General features: G+C 44.1%; 1 protein-coding gene across 1 annotated transcript in view; it reads right to left on the reverse strand.

Annotated features, from left to right (window-relative positions):
* Positions 1-6,996, reverse strand: part of ppm1f (protein phosphatase, Mg2+/Mn2+ dependent, 1F) — a 95,443-nt gene extending 88,447 nt beyond the window's left edge. The window contains 1 exon segment of the mRNA XM_068055355.1: positions 6,474-6,996. Coding sequence (XP_067911456.1) covers positions 6,474-6,679 — 206 coding nt within the window. The 5' untranslated portion in view covers positions 6,680-6,996.
* Positions 6,997-21,447: the final 14,451 nt, after the last annotated feature.

A 21,447-nucleotide genomic window follows, 5' to 3' on the forward strand; every position in this document is an offset into this window, starting at 1 on the left:
TTGCCTCGCACATCCCCTCTAAACTTTGCCCCTCGCATCTTAAACCTATGTCCCCTAGTAACTGACTCTTCCACCCTGGGGAAAAGCTTCTGACTATCCACTCTGTCCATGCCACTCATAACTTTGTAAACCTCTATCATGTCGCCCCTCCACCTCCGTCGTTCCAGTGAAAACAATCCGAGTTTTTCCAACCTCTCCTCATAGCTAATGCCCTCCAGACCAGGCAACATCCTGGTAAACCTCCTCTGTACCCTCTCCAAAGCATCCACGTCCTTCTGGTAGTGTGGCGACCAGAATTGCACGCAATATTCTAAGTGTGGCCTAACTGAGGTTCTGTACAGCTGCAACATGACTTGCCAATTTTTATACTCTATGCCCCGACTGATGAAGGCAAGCATGCCGTATGCCTTCTTGATTACCTTATCCACCTGCGTTGCCACTTTCAGTATGGCTTGCATGTACTAGCCACTTGTATGTTAATGGAATGTGTTGCCAGATACTTGGTACCAGGCAACCAGCACAAGAGTTCGAGTCTTTGTCCCTTGCCCCCACCCTAAAATAGTTCCACACCCACCCCGCACCCCAAACCACCCACCCCCCCAAATTCTTTAGTATGCGTGATCTCCCAGAGGGTGGAACAGGACATTGCCAGGATTCCTCACATTCCAAGCCGCATAGAGGACATTCTCTCCTGGCAAGGGACTTTAAAAACCATTGGGGCTATCAGTGACATCTGTCATTATTTTCAGCACCTGGTGACAATAAAAGAGCAAGAGGGGAATTAAAAGCACAACACAAAAGGCAGGCCAATACACAGAGGCTGATTTATATGGCTGCAAATACCAAGACTGTTCCAGCCACAGTAAGTAATACTACATAATTACCTAAACATACCAACACAGAGATGAAGGCAAGGTTACATAATCTACCAATACAACATATCTACTGTACTCATTAGAGTACAATATTACACAAGCTAGTATTGCACTTGATGTTGGCAAAGGGTTTTAAAAAAACAAGCTTGATTACAAATTATACAAAAAATCTTACATATATTTGCTTTCATGATTTTAATTTAACAATTTGGTGTTAGGATTCCAGTTCAACCAGGGTTAAGATAAAATCTGACTGAATCGTGGTGCAATGATATAGTTCATGCAAACATGCGGTGCTGACACAGACCCTTTAGTAACTTCCTGTTGGGTGAGGGATTGAGTTTCTCTCTCTCTCAGAGTAGCTGTTTACTAAAAGGCACTATCTCCTGCTTTAATCACTATTAAAAGACAGCACAAATGATACAACCCATTTTGTTCCATTTCCTGGAAGATTTTTCAAATACAATGAAAAAAAAAGGACAATTCCAACTTCTGATATTCCCGTGCCAGGCCCGGTTTTAAACCTTTTATTTTTTTTTTTTTACACACACAAAGTCTAACAGCCTGCAGAGAAAACCTCTCTCTTGCTCAGTAGAAACTAAAGACATGTAGACCAATCAACTGGACCAGGATAATCCAACTCCATGTCAAGGGGTATTCTCTAGAACATCTATCATCTCAAGGATGTAACAGAATGGAAGGTGGAAGAAGGTTGAGGAGATTTGATAGAGGTGTTCAAAATCATGAAGGATCTGGGCAGAGTAGATAGAAAGAAACGGTTCCCATTGGAAGAAGGGTCGAGAACCAGAGAACACCGATTTAAGGTGAATGGCAAAAGAACCAAAGGCGAGATGAGGAAAAACTTTTTTTACGCAGTGAGTCATTAGGATCTAGGTTGCACTGCCTGAGATTGTGGTGAGGCAGATTCAATTGTGGCTTTTAAAAGGGAACTGGATAATTATCTGAAGAGAAAAGATTTGCAGGGCTATGGGAACAGGTGGCGGAGAACTAGCACAGGCTTGATGGGCTGAATGGTTACACCGCAAGGGGATTATGGTTATTTGTCTATGAACTGTCTTTTCAGGAGAACAGAAAAGGTTATTGCTGCTTATGTTAGCCCTCCCCATCTATTTCCAGAACACAATCTTTTGCACCTCCAAAATCATTAATCCAAAAAGTCAGTCTATTCTGGTGGCTTAGCTTCACACACCCCTTCTCATATCAGTGGAACTGGCTACTGCTTTGTCTCTTTCTATATACAAGGTCAAACATTGAGTTAGCCTCACTTGCAAAACAATGATTCTTGGAACATGCATCAGGTGTTAAAAAAATTGGCAACACAGCACAGATCTTCAAAGTGGTTTGTGCACTCGTCCACCATCAGAACTAAATTCATGAAGCTGCAAGTCATCTCAAGAGGCCAAAAGAAAATACCTTTGCCCTCAGTCTCAGATATTGCAGTCAAATTTTACTTGGTAGATTACTCTACATATTACATTTATCCTTGTCTAAAACATCTGTGCACAGAACAAGAGCAGAGTTGTGGCACTCAGCCCTTCATGGAATCTATGTGCGGAAGTAATGAGTTAAGTTGCACTGTTCAGAAAAAGGAAACACCAACAAAGCCGGCAAATGAGACAAAAAAAACAGCTGACAAAAAAGGAAGCAAATTTCTTTATCTTTTATAACATAAGAGTACACAAAAAAATCAAAGGAAGCAGCAAGGCCCCAACCCTTACAAACATGACGAGCTTCCGTTTCCCCAATTCTAGGCCAAATGGATAAGCAGGAGCTGAAACTGAATACTCAGCCACTTTATAACTACTTCCAACTGCTTCAAGTTCTATATCAATCCCTTTTCTAAAACAAAAGCATGCTAATCTCTATCATTCCTTTTTTATGCACTGAAAGTGTCTCCCTATAATTATGAACTTTGTTGAGTTTTCCTTTCCTTGAATTTCAGAAATCAACTCCTTAATTTAACACTTGCATTTCATGAAGTGGTCAGTGCCACAATTCTGCTCTTGTTCTGCACCTTAAACAAGGATTAGTGTAATATGTAATCTACCAAGTAAATCTGGCTGCTATGTCTACAAATCTGGTGCTGTAAATGAATTTATTAAACAGTTTCCATTTGCTCAGTATTTTGTAAGTAGCTGCCCTTTTCATAGATTTGGAATATATATTGAGATGATTAGAAAGAGACAAGGTTGACAAATCTGGGTAAAAATTGGTAGAAGCTCCATAGTTAGAAAGATTTAATTTTATTTGCTTATCCCAATAAAGACTGCCATACTTTTAGAAAATCTTTTTAACCCAGTGATCCCAGCAGGTCCCTAATTGAGCAGCACACAAATACTGCAAATGTGTCACTAGATCCAGGGTGACTAAGATTTGGGCAGGGGGTTAAATATACATGACATAACTAGGGATTAAACAACACAAATTATAAAAATATGCAAGCCATGGTGCACAAAAGAACCATGCCTTCCATAAACAAAAATTCAAATATGCCCCATGCCTATAACACCTGATCATTTGCTCTTCATTTCCTACCCTGATCTGGTCAGCTACACCACTGTACTCCTCTATTGCTCACTTACTGACAATCTTTTTCATTTTTCCTGCTGCTGCTCACTTTCTTGACCTTGCTTTACTTATCACCACTACCACCACTTGAAGCTTAAACATTTAGAAGTTTTAAGCATCAGGTCTTCAAACCTCCTAGGATGGAGGACTGGCGACAGTGTAAACGTGCTGCTTCCTTATTGATCCAAGTCCAAGCAGGGAATACCCTTTTTCAATTCTCCAAGACCAAAAAGCTTAAATAGTTGAGATTGAGTGGAAGCAGAGATCAGTGTTATAAACAAGTATGCAAAGAAATGAGGGCTCAGCAGACAAGGCAACAGCTTGCAGGCTGTAACCAGCCTATAGGTCACATCTTGTGCATCCTCACACTGGGCAATTGCATATTTGATGTTTTAGTTCAGAACAAGACTTACAATTGGAGGTGGCTCTTCTCCAAACTTCCGCATCTCTTCCAACAAGATCTACGTTGGCTCTCTGTCACCTAATTCTTCCCATTTAAAATTCTCATCCTCATGTTTAGATCCTTCATGGCCTTACCCCTCTCTATTTTTGTAATAGCCTCTGGCCTTACAATCCCCACCCCCAAATTCTCAGTTCCTCCGACTTTGGCTCTCCCATTGTTCCACCATTGGCAACAGTGTCTTCAACAGCTAAGACCTCACATGCTTAAATTCCCTGCCTAAGCCCCTTCACCTCTCTTTCCTCTTTTAGAACTCTCCTTAAAACCCCTTTGACCAAACTTTTGGACAGCCTACCCAATATCTCGTCCTTTGATTTGGTGCCCATTTCATCCTTGCATCCTGCAATTAACTTTTCTATGTTAAAAGCACTTTATAAATGCAAATCGTTGTAATGTTGAAACAGTCTCGAAGAAGATTGGTTTCCTCTTTCATGCCGAACAATTGTTTTTCCCTGATCAATTCATAACTCTCAACAGAGTACGGCATTAATACTGCTTCAATATCTGGGGAGCCTCTTTGAGCACTTCTTACAGACCCTGAACTAGGAAAAGTAATCCCTCTCCATCACATAAAGGATCATCGCTTATCTTTCGATATTATGAAAAGTGTTTCTTTGAATTTTTCTCTCATTCTTTCTAAGCTCCAAATACAAGGTATTACATGGTCATTCTCTTTTATAAGTCTCCAGTGTGTTGGAATCAAGTTCTTTAAGGCCTAGGCTTTCCAGTTCTCCCTCAGTTTTCCAGCAAACGGCAGGGGGGCGGCAACGTGGTGGAGATAGAAAGCTACTTTGACACGTTCGACTGTGAACCAGCATTTTCTGGTGGGTAGGCCCAATGGGGCACAGTAAGCCTGACCAAATGTAGCCAGGCATGTAAAAACGTTAAACATGGCCTCCACAGTCAAACACTGCATGCAGTGGCTACCTATTAGGCTTAGGCATCCAGCATTCAAAGGTTGGGGAACAGGCCCCTTGGCAAAAAGAAAAACAGGGACTGTATAAGCATTCAAAGCACATCAGCTCGATCACCCAGAGAAAAATATTCCTTCAATTCTTTTCCCCCCAGGCTACTTTTCAATCCCGCTGTGACAGCTCCCCTTCCATCTCCCCCACTCACCCCAAAAACCTGTTGCATAATGTCTCCATCCTCAGATTAGCACGAACCCCAGCAAAGGCCAGTAAACCCATCTCCCACATATATATGATCACTGGAAGGGAATATGGATAGACTATAGGGGCCACTCTGCTCCTACATCACCGAGATGCACCCCAGTCAAGGTGGAGGAGATGCTTAAAAGCTAGGACATAGTGTCCTACTCAATTCACTTTTCTCTCCAGGAAGCAATTAACTTCCCGTCTTCAGGTTTTTAAAACCCAAGCATAGAGTCACCTAACCTGAACGTCCAGGTTTACTTTTTTTAAAATAAAAAAGCTATTGGTCTCCCTAATTTCACAACAAAAAATTGTTAAATAGACAGTAAACCAAAGATTTAGTGTCAAAGGTAACAAACTGTTGCACCGGAGACACAGCCCAAAACTGCAAGAACTTGGAATGTTATGCAGGATGCAGCTATTTACAGATATATAAATAAAAAACAGATACTAGAAGCATGTACTCAAAATCTCCATTCTCATTTCTCCTCCCTCCCCCACCCACCATGGTTAACTGTACAAACAAAAAGCACTGTTTGCTGGCAACCTCAAGCACAAATGCAAAGTGTTAAACAAAAATTCAAACTTTCATAGTATGATACAGCACAGGAGGCCATTCAGCCCATTGTGTCTGTGCTGGCTCTTTGGTGGAGTTATCCAATTAGTCCCACTGCCCTCCTCCTTCCCCATAGTCCTTTCTTCAAGTATTTGTGCAATTCTCTTTTAAAAGGTATTATTGAATCTGCTTCCACCACACTTTCAAGCAGTGCAATCTAGATCACAACTCACTGTGTAAAAAAAAGTTCTCTCATGTCGCCTCTGGTTCTTTTGCCAATTTGTGCTCTGGTTACTGAGCCTTCTGCCATTGGAAATTGTTCCTCCTTCATTCACTATCAAAACAGTTTATGATTTTAAATACTTCTACCAAATCCCCTCTTAAACTTTTATCTACAGAGAACAGCCCCAGCTTCTCCACATAACTGAAGTCCCTCGTCCCTGGTACGATTACAGTAAATATATTTCTTTTGCACACTCTCGATTGTTTCAGATGATGCATATTTGCAGCTTTTTTTTGGCTGAAAAAATGCACTCTGTGAACTACTGCTACGGTCCAAGCAGGGTTTTTTTTTTAAAACACATGTAAGAACGACACAGCCCTCCTGTCTTTTAACCTTACACATGTACAGACTGGCCAACTCTCACTCATTTCGGGGTCACAACATGTGAGATCGGTTTTGAAACATTCCATACAGCTCCCTGGCTGTGTAACCCTGACCATAAATCTGATAGTGGAAACTCGGAGTAAACGTGCAGCTTTCGGCCGCTGTTTATCGAGAAAGGGAACTGCAGACGCAGCAAAAGCCGAATCCCCCGCCTCCCAGCCCGAACCCTCACCTCTCCCGCAGCAGCTTTAGCCCCATTTCAGCGCTCTCCCCTTCCACCTCCTGCCAGCTCAGCATCGCGCTTTGCAGGCGCACGGGTAACGAATCCTCGGGGCCTAGGACAGTCGGGAACTCCTGCACGAAGGTGTCCAAGAGCCGCTGCACCTCCTTCTCCTCCAATGCCGCCACCGTCCCGCTCTTCTCCGGCGCAGCTGTCATAGCTGCTTCATCGCCGGCCGCTCTTGGTCACTGCCGGCGCCAGACTAACCGACAGCTCACGCGCCTCCAACTGTCAGCCGCCCGCTGGGAGCCAGACTGCGCAAGCGCGCTGTCCCGGCCTGGCCCGGTCCCCACCTGCTTCCGAACGCATGCGTTCCGGTTCCTCAAGCTGTCAAAGTGCGCCAACTGATGACTGTGAGTGAATATCTCGGTAAATCACTTCCCCTCCCCATTTGAAAATAACTGAAACCAAGTGCATTAAGCATTTAAACTTGGCTCCATCAGCGCTGCTGCGGCTTGTTCTGCACCGACCGATGATAAGCACCGTCTCAGGGCGCAGGCATAGAGTAGGGCGGCCCCTGGCGAGCTGGTAGAAATGCGATGGAAATCTGGAACTTCCAGTCACAAATCTGTGGGAGTTAGGTTAACTGAAAATTTCAAGCCTTTACCAGGTTAGGGCACCAAGGAATTATAGCACAAATTCAAGTACGTGGAGTTATGGTGCAAATCAGCCATTAAGTAACTGAATAGCAGATTAGGCTGCAGGAGCTGAACGGTCTCCTCCTGTTCCTGTGAACTCACTGGGACATTCTACATACCTGGTAGAATGGTGACAGAACAGAAAGGCCGTTCTATCCAACATATCCATGCTGGCTTTCTGTGGGCGCATGCTTCAAGGCAGGACAGGAAGGAATTTAAGAGAAATGCAGTGATAGGTAGCCAATCTTTATAAATTACATGCCCATATTGGTGCCACTGCCAGCATATTTCTTGTGGCGGATAGGCCCCACATGAACCCCATGCCCAGCAGCTACCTGGAGGTAGGTTGCCGGTGGCTGGCCCGAGACCTCGTACACTAACCCCCACCTCCCCAGAGCTGTAGCCATCAGTAAGCCACAACTGCTGCAGCTGGCCATCCTGTGGAGGAGTTTGTCCTCCATGGGGTGGGCTTGCAGCTGTGGCCACCTTTTATTACTTTGAGTTTAATACCTCTTCAGTGGGTGCCTCAAGTTGGAGGCACCCTCATGTTCCCCCTCCGCCAATGACAGCACCCATTTCTGCTGATAGGGATACCATCCTTCCAAGACTGCAGTCCCTCTGATTTGGGCCTGAGGGATTTGCCTGCTGACCTTAATTGGATGGTGGACCTGGAGATCTCCCAAGCCTCCATGAAGATCTCCCAAGAGGCACCCTGTCAAGGCAGGTTTGGGGACCCTGAAATGCTCCCGACCCATGCTCAAAGACTGATTCTACCCTGTAAGAGCAACTTAACAAGTCCCATTCTCCTGCCTTTTCCCTGTAACCCTGCAAATTTTTCCCTTTAGATAATTATCGAATTCCCTTTTGAAAGCCACGATTGAATCTGTCTCCACCACACTCTCAAGTAGTGCATTCCAAATCATATAAACACGCTGCGTAAAAAAAGTTTATCCTCATGTTGCCGTTGGTTCTTTTGCTAATCACCTTAAATCAGTGTCCTCTGATTCTCAACCCTTCCGTCAATGGGAACAGTTCCTCCCTTTCTACTCCCTCTAGACCCCTCTTGAGTTTGAATACCTCTATCAAGTCTCCTTTCAACCTTCTCTAAAGAGAACAGCCCCAGCCTCGCCAATCTATCCACAAAACTGAAGTATATCTTACTAAAGTGTGAATGGAACATGTTTTTGTAGGGTAAATAGAGATGTCTTGAATTTCTGCTGGAGCTGAAATTCCTAACTTTGTTAATTTTAGCAAATAAATTATGAAGCAAAATTTTCTCTACAGGAGATAAAACATTTAACCTCCCTACAACACCCAACCCCACCCCACTGTACCTGTAACTCTGGCATTTTTTTAAAAAGGAATTTACAGGATCAGGAAAGACCACAGCAGACAATCAAGCTGGTCCCACGTATCTAAGAAATATAACCCTCATCAATTTTTTCTTCAGGCACTTATCCAACTTTCTGTAGCTGTCCGTTAATCCACACTGCTTCTATAGATCCCCACCCCCTGTATTAAGTAGTTAATTCGAAACTGCCCTTTCACCCTCCCTCCTCAAAATTAGAGGCGCCGCCCTCTTGTGGAATCTGTGACTATGGTAAATATATTACCAGTTATCTATGCCCTTTAGGATTTTGAATGCTTATGTAAGATCACCCCTAAATTTTCTTTACCCTATACTTCTGGAGTAAAGAATGAGAGGTGATCTCATTGAAACTTAAAATTCTTTGAGGGTTTGACAGGGTTTAATGCTGAGAAGCTGTTCACCTGGCTGGAGAGTCTAGAACTAGAGGACATGGTCCCAGGATAAGAGGCTGGCCATTTTGGACAAACATGAGGAAAAATCTCCAGCCCGGCCAATTACCACCCCATCAGTCTACTCTGGATCATCAGTAAAGTGATAGATAGTGTCGTCGACAGTGCTATCAAGTGGCACTTGCTTAGCAATAACCTGCTCAGTGACGCTCAGCTTGGGTTCTGCCAGGGCCACTCCGCTCCTGACCTCATTTTGGCCTTGGTCCAAACATGGACAAAAGAACTCAAGTGGTGAGGTAAAAGTAACTGCCCTTGACATCAAGGCACCATTTGACCAAGTATGGCATCAAGGAGCCCTAGCAAAACTGGAGTCAATGGGAATTGGGGAAAACCCTCCGCTGGTTGGAGTCATACCTAGCGCAAAGGAAGATGGTTGTGGTTGTTGGAGGTCAATCATCTGAGCTCCAGGACATCACTGCAGGAGTTCCCCAGGGTAGTGTCCGAGGCCCAACCATCTTCAGCTGCTTCATCAATGACCTTCCTTCAATCATAAGGTCAGAAGTGGTTTTGTTCACCAATGATTGCACAATGTTCAGCACCATTCGTGACTCCTCAGATATTGAAGCAGTCCGTGTAGAAATGCAGCAAGACCTGGACAATATCCAGTCTTGGGCTAATAAGCTAATACTTGCTTGGGCAAGTAACACTCGCGCCACACAACTGCCAGGTAATGTCTGTCTATAACAAGAGAGAATCTATCCATCTCCCCTTGACATTCAGTGACATTACGATCACTGAGTCCCCCACCATCAACATCCTGGGGGTCACCATTGACCAGAAACTGAACTGGAGTAGCCATATAAATACCATGGCTACAAGAGAAGGTCAGAGGCTAGGAATCCTGCGGCGAGTAGCTCACCTCCTGACTCCCCAAAGCCCTTCCACCATCTTCAAGGCACAGGTCAGGAGTGTGATGAAATACTCTCCACTTGCCTGAATGGGTGCAGCTCCAACAACACTCAAGAAGCTCGACACCATCCAGGACAAAGCAGCCGCTTGATTGGCACCCCATCCACATGCAGTCACTCCCACCACCACCGAAGCACAGTGGCAGCAGTGTGTACCATCTACAAGATGCACTGCAGCAACGCACCAAGGCTTCTCAGGCAGCACCTTCCAAACCTGCAACCTCTACCACCGAGAAGGACAAGGGAAGCAGATGTATGGGAACACCACCACCTGCAAGTTCCCCTCCAAGCCACACACCATCCTGATTGGAACTATATCGCTGTTCCTTCACTGTCGCTGGGTCAAAATCCTGGATCTCCCTTCTGAACAGCACTGTGGGTGTACCTACCTCACATGGACTGCAGCGGTTCAAGAAGGCAGCTCACCACCACCTTCTCAAGGGCAATTAGGGATGGGCAATAAATGCTGTCTTAGCCAGCGATGCCCATATCCCCTGAATGAATTTAAAAAAATACTCCATCCCCTTTGCAATAAAGTCCAACATTCCATTTGCCTTCCTAATTTCTGTATCTGCATGCTAACCTTTTGTGAATCATGTACGAGGACACCCAGATCCTTCTGTACTGCAGCATTCTGCAGCCTCTCCATGTAAATATTATTCTGCTTTTCTGTTCTTCATGCCAAAATGAATATCACATTTTCCCACATTATATGCTATCTGCCAAATTTTTGTCCACTCACTTAACCTATATCCCTTTGCAGACTCTCTGTGTCCTCCTCACAACTTACTTTCCCACCCATCCTTGTATCGTCCGCAAATTTGGCTACAGCACACTACGGGCTGGATTTTACCAGCCCTCTGATGTCAGGGGTCATGGTGGGGGGGCCCCAGAGAATACCTCCGGGAAGGCCCCACCCCATATTACTGGCAGCGACAAGGCCTCGTTGTGGTTCCCCCCGGCCACTCGGCGTCAGGAGCCCAATTAAAATATGTTAATTAATTTAAATTACAGGAATAAACACATTTGTTTTCGCAACGGCCGACCCGCTCCAATATTCCAGCTGGCTGCCGGATCTCCCGCGCCTTCAGATCCTCGTTTGGAGATCCGAGGCAGAACGCTGGTGGGGAGCAGGGAGGAGTGAATTTTTCAGGGCAGTGGGGGGGAGCAGGGAAAACTCTTGCTATTGGTTGAGGGGTTAGTGGGAAAGGATTGAGGGTCAAAGTTAACAAAGTTCAGGGGAATGTTGGCGATCAGAATAAACATTTTTTCGGTGGGGAGAGGGCAATTTATGGATTGATTAGTCATTGGGGGTTGGGAGAGGGGTTTTCAAACTGCTATTAAAGTTTTAATTTTATTTTTTGCAGACCTGGGCCTTTAAAAATTTAAATAGCCCTGAAGGGCTTGAAACCCTTTAAAAATGGCGCCGCGCCTGCGCGGTGGCACCAGAAGCTGCTGTACATTATCGGGGCGGGCAGTCCGCCCCATCCATTTAAGAGAGTCACCGTTTGAAATTTCACGGCGGCTTTGCGGTGCACATCTCGTGTGTGCGCTGCGCCATTTTTGAAGCTCGCCATCGATTTAATTAAGTCCTCTGTCCCTTCAAAGTCATTGATATAGATTGTAAATAGTTGAGGCCTCAGCACTGATCTCTGTGGCACCGACTAGTTACAGTTTTGCCAATCTGAAGTTGGCCCATTTAACCCGACTCTCTGTTTCCTGTTCGTTAGCCAGTCCTCTAACTATGTTACTATATTACCCTAACACTGTGAGCTCTTACCTTGTGTAGTAACCTTTTATGTGGAACCTTATCGAATGCTTTTTGGAAATCCAAATACACTAAATCTACTGGTTCCCCTTTATCCATCATGCTCATTATGTCTTTCATAAAACCATGTTGACTCTGCTTGATTGTATTATGATTTTCTGAATGTCTGCCACTACTTCCTTAATGATGGATTCCAGCATTTTCCCAATGACAGATGTTAGACTAACTGGCCTCGAGTTTCCTGTTTTCAGTCTCCCTCCTTTCTTGAATAGGGGTGTTACATTTGCAGTTTTCCAATCCTCTCCTTTCCAGAATCTAGGGAATTTTGGAAGATTACAACCAATGCATCCACTATCTCTACAGCTACTTCTTTTAAGACCCTAGGATGCAGGCCATCAGGCCCAAGGGACTTGTCAGCCTTTCGTCCCAATAGTTTTCTGAGTACTTTTTCTCTAGTGATGGTGATTGTTTTAAGTTCCTTCCTCCCTTTTGCCCCCTGATTTTCTACTATTATTGGGATGCTTTTAAGGTCCTCTACCATGAAGACAGATACAAAATATTTGTTCAAAGTCTTTGCCAGTTCCTTGTTTCCCATTATTAATTTCCCAGTTTCATCCTCTAAGGGACCAATGTTTACTTTAGCTACTCTCTTTTTATATACCTGTAGAAGCTCTTATATTTTATATTTCTTGCTAGTTTACTCTCATATTCTAATTTCTCCGTCTTTTTTTGTCATCCTTTGCTGGCTTCTAAAATGTTCCCAATCTTCTGGCCTACCACTAATCTTTGCAGATTTGTATGCCTTTTCTTTCACTTTGATACCATCCTTAACAAACTTAGCTAACCACAGATGGTTCATCCTTCTCATGAGTCTTTCTTTCTCGACAGAATATATCTTTGTTGAGAGTTATGAAATATCTCCTTAAATGTCTGCCACTGCTTATCTACCATCTTATCTTTTAACCTATTTTCCCAATCCATTTTAGCCAACTCTGTCTTCATACTTTTGTAATTGCCTTTACTTGGGTTTAAGACACAAGCTTCAGACCCAAGTTTCTCACCTTTAAACTGAATGAGAAATTCTATCATCTTATGATCATTCTTTCCAAGAGGATCCTTTACTATGAGATCATTAATTAATCCTGTCTTGTTACACATTGCCAAGTTTAAAATAGCCTGTTCCCTCATTGGTTCCACAATGTATTGTTCTAAGAAACTGCCCCTAATACACTCTATGAACACATCCTCAAGGTTACCTTTGCTAATTTGATTTGTCCAATCAATATGAAATCACCCACGATAATTGTAGTACCTTTCCTACAAACCACCATTACTTCTTGATTATACTCTATCCTACAGTGTAGCTACTTCTAGGGAGCCGATAAACTAATCCCATTAGTGACTCCTTTCCGTTGCTATTTCTTATTTCCACCCAAACTGACTCTACATCTTGATCTTCTGAGCCAAGATCATTTCTCACTACTATACTGATCTCATCCTTTATTAACAAAGGTACCGCAGCTCCTTTTCCTTTCTTCCTATCCTTTTGAAATATCAAATACCTTGAATATTCAGTTCCCAGCCTTGGTCATCTAGCAACCAAGTCTCTGTAAAGGCGATCATACAATACCCATTTATTTCTATTTGTGCCATCAATTCACCTATCTTGTTATGAATACTGTGTGCATTCAGGTAAAGGGCCTTTAATTCTGTCTTTTAATTATTTTTCCTGACTCCGACCCTATTTGCTGGAGCATTCTTATGCTTGTATTTTCAGTCCCTACCTGTCACACTCTGGTTTTCGTTACCCATAATCGCCACCCTGCACTGTTACCTTGTCCTTTCTTGTTAACTTTCTAAATTTTCCCTCACTTGAACCCTGCCTCCCCACTATTTAGTTTAAAGCCCTCTCTACAGCCCTAGTTATTTGATTCGCCAGGACTTCGGTCCCAGCTCAGTTCAAGTGAAGCCCGTCCCAATGGAACAGCTCCCTCTTTCCCTAGTACTGGTGCCAGTGCCCCATGAATTGAAACCCATTTGAGCTGGTGCTCCTCTTCCATCCCCATTCAAACTGGAAAACTTTTGCCTCCAAAAACACCCTCAGTTAATGCTGGCCGTCTCCTGAATTCATCTCAGTTAATGCAAGCAATGTCTTCTCCAACCCAAAAATGCCATTTTCAGCTTCTCCCCTCCTTCCTTCCATTGCACTGCTCCCAGTTTCTGACCCCTTTCTCATTCAGTGCCATTCATTTCTAACACTGCCCCCCCCCCACCCCACCCCGCACCTTCTGATCTTCTTCCCTCAGTGCTGCTCCCCTATCTGCTATTTGTGGACCAGCTATTCAACCCTTTATGCTCCTCTTTAAGTGCTGCTGCCGCTGATGGAGAAGTCACTCCCCCAGCAACAGTCAACCAATGCTGGCATAAGCAAGTTGGGCCTCTTCCTCTGCAACCCCTCTCCAAACACCACCCCTCCAGTGCTATAATTAATGACCAGGCTCCACTTCCAGCATCACTCTCTAGTGTTGTCACTAATGGACCCACTCCTCTGCTCTCAGGACTGCCTTCCCAGCTATGGCTGCTAAAGGACTGGACCATACCCTCCCCCTCCTAGTGTCACCCTACCCAGCTCCCCTAAGTGCTGGTGCTAACAGCCTAATTCCTCTCCCAGGATTGTTCCCCCAGTGAGCCGCTAGTGAATCAGACACCTTTTCTTGCACCGTTGTCCAAATCTAGCAGCTAATTGCTTGGGCCTCTTTCCCTTCACCACCACTACCCAAACGCTGCTCAAAATGGCCTGGGCCCCTTTCCTTTGCCCAATTAATTATCCTGACCCAAATGCCTAAAGTGCAAGACCACGTTAACCAATGTGACGCTTCTTTTTCCCACAGCAAAGATTCTTTTAACCTGAGTGAAACTTCTACTTTGTGCTGAATTGGGGGCAGTTTGGTGCTTTGGACGCATACCCATTAGAAATTGTTTGCGCCTGATCAAGTAGATTTTATCTTGAACCCTTATAATTGAGTGAGAGGAGCTTGATTTGAAGCGGGGTCCCAGAAATGGAGAATTAATCCTCTGCAGCAAATAGTGTCAAATTTATCGAAAAAGTACATTTAATTTTATTATCCTTTTTACCCATCAGTGATATACAGCTTGGTTGTGAACCAGCAGAACTGGTAGACAAACCCCTCAGCCATTTTAAGCTTAATTTGAACAGGCAATAGGAAATGTCTGTAAATTCTTGAATTTTTGCCCAGCACTAGAGTGTACAAGTTCAAATATGCACCTTCGAGTCATATCTTTTCTGTATTTTAGGACCTGATGCCTGTCTACCTGCATTAGCTAAGACTAGTCTGAGCATGAAAAATTTTGGGTTGGACTGTGCAAGAAAGCTGAAGAAGTGCAGAACTCCAAGGAACAGACAATAATAACCATCGAGGCAGCGAGAACGGCAGAGGCCCAAGAGCCTGCGGGGATAAAAGGAGCAGCGGAGGCCCGAGAGCATGGCAAGAGCGGCAGAGGCCTAAGAGAACAGCGAGAGCGGTGGAGGCCTGAGAGCACAGCAGGGATAAAAAGAGCAGCAGAGGTCTGAGCAAAAAATAACCAAGGAGTGACATCACAGGCCAGCAGGTAGGTTTTAGGCTGGTAAGTATTTTTTTTATTGCTCTTTAAGCTAGGGTAGAGGTTTAAACTAAAAGCTGGGAAACCATAATATTACTTTATAAATCAATAACTAAAACTAGATAAAATAATTAGTAAAATAAAACTAAAAATATTGAGTGAATAAAACCTTAATTAAATATATTAAACAAGGTTAAAAAGGGATGGCAGTGCAGGCGGTGTGTGGTAACTGCAGCTTGTGGGAGTTGATGGAGAACAGCGAGATCCTGGGCAACCACATCTGCAGTAAACATCTGCAACTTGAGGAACTTTAGCTCAGTTGTTGAACTGGAGTCCAAGCAATTGACATTGCGATGCATCAGGGAGGTAGAGAGATATCTGGACACTTGGATGCAGGAGGTAGTCACAACCCTTAGGTTGGGCAATGGTGCAGACCTGGTTAGTAGCCACTGACAGAAGGGTGTGAATCATAGAATGGTTACATCATAGAAGGAGGCCATTCAGCTAGGTCCACACCCCTGCCTTTTCCCTGTAGCCCTGCAAATTTTATTTTTTCGGGTAATCATCCAATTCTCTATTGGAAACCACAATTGAATCTGCTTCTACCACACAGTCAGGTAGAGCATTCCAGATCCTAACCACTTACTGCATAAAAAATTTTTCCTCATGTCACCTTTGGTTCTTTTGCTACATACAAACATACGAATTAGGAGCAGGAGTAGGCCACTCGGCCCCTCGAGCCTGCTTCACCATTCAACAAGATCATGGTTGATCTGATTGTAACCTCAATTCCACATTCCTGCCTATCCCTAATAACCTTTCACCCCCTTGCTTATCAAGAATCTATCTACCTCTGCCTTAAAAATATTTAAAGATTCTGCTACCACTGCCTTTTGAGGAAGTAAGTTCCAAAGACTCATGACCCTCAGAGAGAAAACATTTCTCCTCATCTCTGTCTTAAATGGGTGACCCCTTATTTTTAAACAGTGACCCCTAGTTCTAGATCCTCCCACAAGAGGAAACATCCTTTCCACATTCACCCTGCCAAGACCCCTCAGGATCTTGTATGTTTCAATCAAGACACCTCTTACTCTTCTAAACTCCAGCAGATACAAGCCTAGCCTGTCCAACCTTTCTTCATAAGACAACCTGCCCATTCCAGGTATTAGTCTAGTAAACCTTCTCTGAACTGCTTCCAACGCATTTACATCATTCCTTAAATAAGGAGACCAATACTGTACACAGTACTCCAGATGTGGTCTCACACTGTATAACTGAAGCATAACCTCCCTACTTTTGTATTCAATTCCCCTTGCAATAAACAATAACATTCTATTAGCTTTACTAATTACTTGCTGTACCTGCATACTAACCTTTTGCGATTCATGCACAAGGACACCCAGATCCCTCTGCATCTCAGAGCTCTGCGATCTCTCACCATTTAGATAATATGCTTCTTTTTTACTCTTCCTGCCAAAGTGGACAATTTCACATTTTCCTACATTATACTCCATTTGCCAGATCTTTGCCCACTCACTTAACCTATCTATATCCCTTTGTACCCTCTTTATATCCTCTTCACAAGTTACTTTCCTACCTATCTTTGTGTCATTACTAAATTTAGCAACCATACCTTCAGTCCCTTCATTCAAGTCATTTATATAAATTGTAAAAAGTTGCGGCCCCAGCACTGATCCCTGTGGCACACCACTCGTTACATCTTGCCAATCAGAAAATGACCCAATTATGCCTACTCCTTTGTTCCTGTTAGCTAACCAATCTTCTATCCATGCCAATATGTTATCCTCCACAATTTTCCACAATAACCTTTGATGTGGCACCTTATCAAATGCCTGCTGGAAATCTAAGTACAGTACTTCCACCAGTTCCCCTTTATCCACAGCACGTTACTTCTTCAAAGAATGCCAATAAATTGGTTAAACATGATTTCCCTTTCACAAAACCATGTTGACTCTGCCTGATTACCTTGAATTTTTATAAGTGCCTTGCTATAATGTCTTTAATAACAGCTTCTAACATTTTCCCTATGACAGATGTTAAGCTACGTGGCCTGTAGTTTCCTGCTTACTGTCTCCCTCCCTTTTTGAATGAAGGAGTTACCATCGCTAGTTTCCAATCTCATGCAACCTTCCCCGAATCTAGAGAATTTTGGAAAATTAAAACTCATGCATCAACTATCTCACTAGCCACTTCTTTTAAGACCCGAGAATGATGTCCATCAGGACCAGGGGACTTGTCAGCCTGCAGCTCCAACAATTTGTTCAGTATCACTTCCCTGGTGATTGTAATTTTCTTGAGTTCCTCCCTCCCTTTCATTTCCTGATTTACAGCTAATACTGGGATGTTACTTGTATCCGCAAAAGTGAAGACCGATGCAAAATAAATGTTCAGTTCATCTGCCATGCCCTTATTTTCCATTATTAATTTCCCCAAACTCACTTTCTTTAGGATCAACCCTCACTTTGTAAACTCTTTTCCTTTTTAAATATCTATAGAAACTCTTACTATCTGTTTTTATATTTCTAGCTAGCTTTCTCTCATACTCTAATTTTCCTCTCCCTATTAATCTTTTAGTCATTCTTTGCTGTCTTTTATATTCTGTCCAATCTCCTGAGCTGCCACCCATGTTTGCACAATGTTCGCCTTGAATTGATGTCCTCTCAGTCTCAATCCTTCTGGCAATGGGAACAGTTTCTCCTGGTCAGGAGGGTAAGGGACACCAGGTGCAGTGCAAAAGGAGCCTTGGCCTTTGCCCTTATCCGACAGGTATGAGAGTCTTGGTGCTTGTGGGGATGAGGGAAATGTCTGCAGTGTGGATGAGCAAACTGACCACAGCACCATGGTACAGGAGGTTATTCAAATGATGGAAGTGAAAAACAATGTGGTAGTGCGTATGGGACAATGTAGTCAGGGGGACAGATACTGTTCCCTGCTGCCATAACCGGGAGTTCCAAAAGTTGTGTTGCCTGTCTGGTGCCAAGGTTCAGGACAGCTCTTGTGGCTGAAGAAAAACTTGGAGGGGGAGGATCCAGTACTTGTGGCCCAGGTAGGAATCAACAACATAGGTAGAACTAGGATTGCGGTTCTGCTGAGAGAGTTTGAGGAGCAAGGATTGAAATTAAAATACAGAACCTCACAAGCAATAATCTCTGGATTGTTACCTGAGCTACATGCAAATTAGCAAAGGGACAAATAGATTAAAAGGTTAAATGCATGGCTGAAAGAGTGATGTGGGCGCAGGGGTTTCGCTTCATGGCCACTGGCATCAGTACTGGGGAAAGAGGGAGCTATTCCATTGGGATGGGCAAATCAAAAAACTAGGCTGGTAGATAGTGCTTTAAACTAATGAAGTGGGTGAGGGGGCAGAGCACAGGTAAGAGGAAACATCAATTCAAAAGCCATAAGAGGCATGTAGAGCAGAGTAGCGAGTTGGGTAAAAGTAATCAGGGTGGATCAAGAAGGGACAGACAACTTAACAAAGATAATTGGGGATTAGATACTAAGCTGACATCGGGGACAAATATAGGATAGATAGACAAATAAGTGATAGATATAGGACAGATGTTAGAGGTAGTTTCTTTACTCAGAGAGTAGTAGGGGCGTGGAACGCCCTGCCTGCAGCAGTAGTAGACTCGCCAACTTTAATGGCATTTAAGTGGTCATTGGATAGACATATGGATGAAAATGGAATAGTATAGGTCAGATGGTTTCACAGGTTGGCGCAACATCGAGGGCCGAAGGGCCTGTACTGCGCTGTAATGTTCTAATTCTAAAAATAGAAAAAAGTCAAAGCTATATCTGAATGCGCGAAGCATTCACAACAAAATAGATGAATTAATAGCACAGATAGACATTAATGGGTTTGACCTAATAGTCATTACGGAGACGTGGTTGCAGTTTGACCAAGGTTGGGAACTAAATACTTAACTTTTAGAAAAAATTGGCAAAATTGAAAAGGAGGAGCAGGAGCCCTGATAATAAAGGATGGGATAAAGGCAGTAAAGAGAAAGAATTTTAGCTTGGAAAATCAAGATGTAGGATCAGTTTGGGTGGAGCTAAGAAACAACTAGGGGCAAAAACACTGGTGGGGGTAGTTTAAAGGCCCCTTAACAGTAGTTGTAGTGTAGAGTATAGATTGGAAAATTAGAGGTGCATGTAACATGCATACCTGGGAGCAGAGCGGAGCGGCGACTGGCGGACCTTCGTGGAACCTGATCCGGAGCGGTGACTGGAAATAAAGAGCGGGGCTCGAGGCCCTCTTTCACTTACCTGGGAGCGGAGCGGCGACTGGCGGTCCTGCGTGGAACCTGATCCGGAGCGGTGACAGACTGCCTGTGTCTCTCAGCGCGCGCTGAGACTCGAAAAGAGGAAAAAAAAAACTTACAGTGACATTACAGGAATTCTGCATGGTGATTCATTGGGTAAGTAACAGCTGTTAGTGCATTTAAATTGCTTAAAAAAGGGGAAAGTGTTTTTTAAAAAAAACCTCAAGTGATAAGGTGGGTAGTACTACTTAAATTAGTATAATTTTTAAGGACTTTAGATTGTACTGGGTAGTGTTTGGAGTAAAACAAGACCCCTAGTGTAATTAGTATTTTTTAAAGGGAGTAACTAAATTAATTTAAAAGTAAGTCATGGCAGGAGAGCTCGCACCCGTGATATGCTCCTCCTGCGCTATGTGGGAAATCAGGGATGCTTCCAGTGTCCCTGACAACCATGTGTGCAGGAAGTGTATCCATCTGCAGCTACTGACTACCTGCATTACGGGGCTAGAGCTGTGGGTGGATTCACCGTGGAGCATCCGCGATGCTGAGGACATTGTGGATAGCACGTTTAGTGAGGTGGTCACAACGCAGGTAATGGCAGCACAGGCAGAAAAGGGATGGGTGACCACCAGGCGGAGTAGAAGGCGCAGGCAGGTAGTACAGGAGCCTCCTGTGGCCATCCCCTTCTCAAACAGATATACTGCTTTGGATACTGTTGGGGAGGGGGGAATGACCTCCCAGGGGAAAGCAGCAACAGCCAGGTCCGTGGCACCAAGGATGGCTGTGCTGCACAGCAGGGGGGAAAAAGGAGTGGAAGAGCTATAGTGTTGGGGGATTCTATCGTAAGGGGTACAGATAGCGTTTCTGTGACTGCAAACATGACTCCAGGATGGTATGTTGCCTCCCTGGTGCTAGGGTCAAGGATGTCACGGAACGGCTGCAGGACATTCTGAAGGGGTAGGGTGAGCAGCCAGAGGTTGTGGTACACATCGGTACCAATGACGTAGGTAGAAAAAGGGATGAGGTCCTGCAACAAGAATTTAGGGAGCTAGGTAGCAGATTAAAAAGCAGGACCTCTAAGATTGTAATCTCTGGATTACTCCTGGTGCCACGTGATAGTGAATTTAGAAATAGGAGGATAGAGCAGATGAATGCGTGGCTGAGGAGATGGTGCAGGAGGGAGGGCTTTAGTTTCCTGGATCACTGGGTCTGTTTCTGGCAAAGGTGGGACCTGTACAAGTTGGACGGATTGCACCTGAACCGGAATGAGACAAGCATCCTTGCTGGGAGATTTGCTGGTTCTTTTGGGGGGGGTGCGGGATTTAAACTAATTTGGCAGGGGGATGCGATACATAGTGGAGGTACAGTAGGGGGTAATATAGAACAGAAAGTGAGTCTGCCTGGAAGGCAGAGCAAATATAGACCTTGCAAGGCACAAGGGAAAAATGCAAGGTTGGATCGCATCTATTTCAATGCAAGGAGTCTAACTAGTAAGGCAGATGAATTGAGGGTGTTAATTAGCACATGGGATTATGATATTATTGCTATCACAGAGACATGATTGAGGGAGGGACAGGACTGGCAGCTCAATATTCCAGGGTATAGAATCTTCAGGCGTGACAGAGGAGGGGATAAAAGAGGAGGTGGCATTGCACTGTTGATCAAGGAGTCAATTACACTAGTAAGGAGGGATGACATCTTAGAAGGTTCCTCAAGTGAGGCCATTTGGGTAGAACTTAAAAACAAAAAGGGGCCAATCACTTGGCTGGGCGTGTACTACAGGCCTCCAAACAGTCAGGAAGAGATAGAGGAACAGATATGTAGGCAAATCTCTGAGAGGTGTAAAAATAATAGGGTAATAATAGTAGGGGATTTCAACTTCCCCAA

The sequence above is a fragment of the Heterodontus francisci genome, chromosome 23 (genome assembly GCF_036365525.1).
Source record: "Heterodontus francisci isolate sHetFra1 chromosome 23, sHetFra1.hap1, whole genome shotgun sequence".
Classification (NCBI taxonomy): Eukaryota; Metazoa; Chordata; class Chondrichthyes; order Heterodontiformes; family Heterodontidae; genus Heterodontus; species Heterodontus francisci.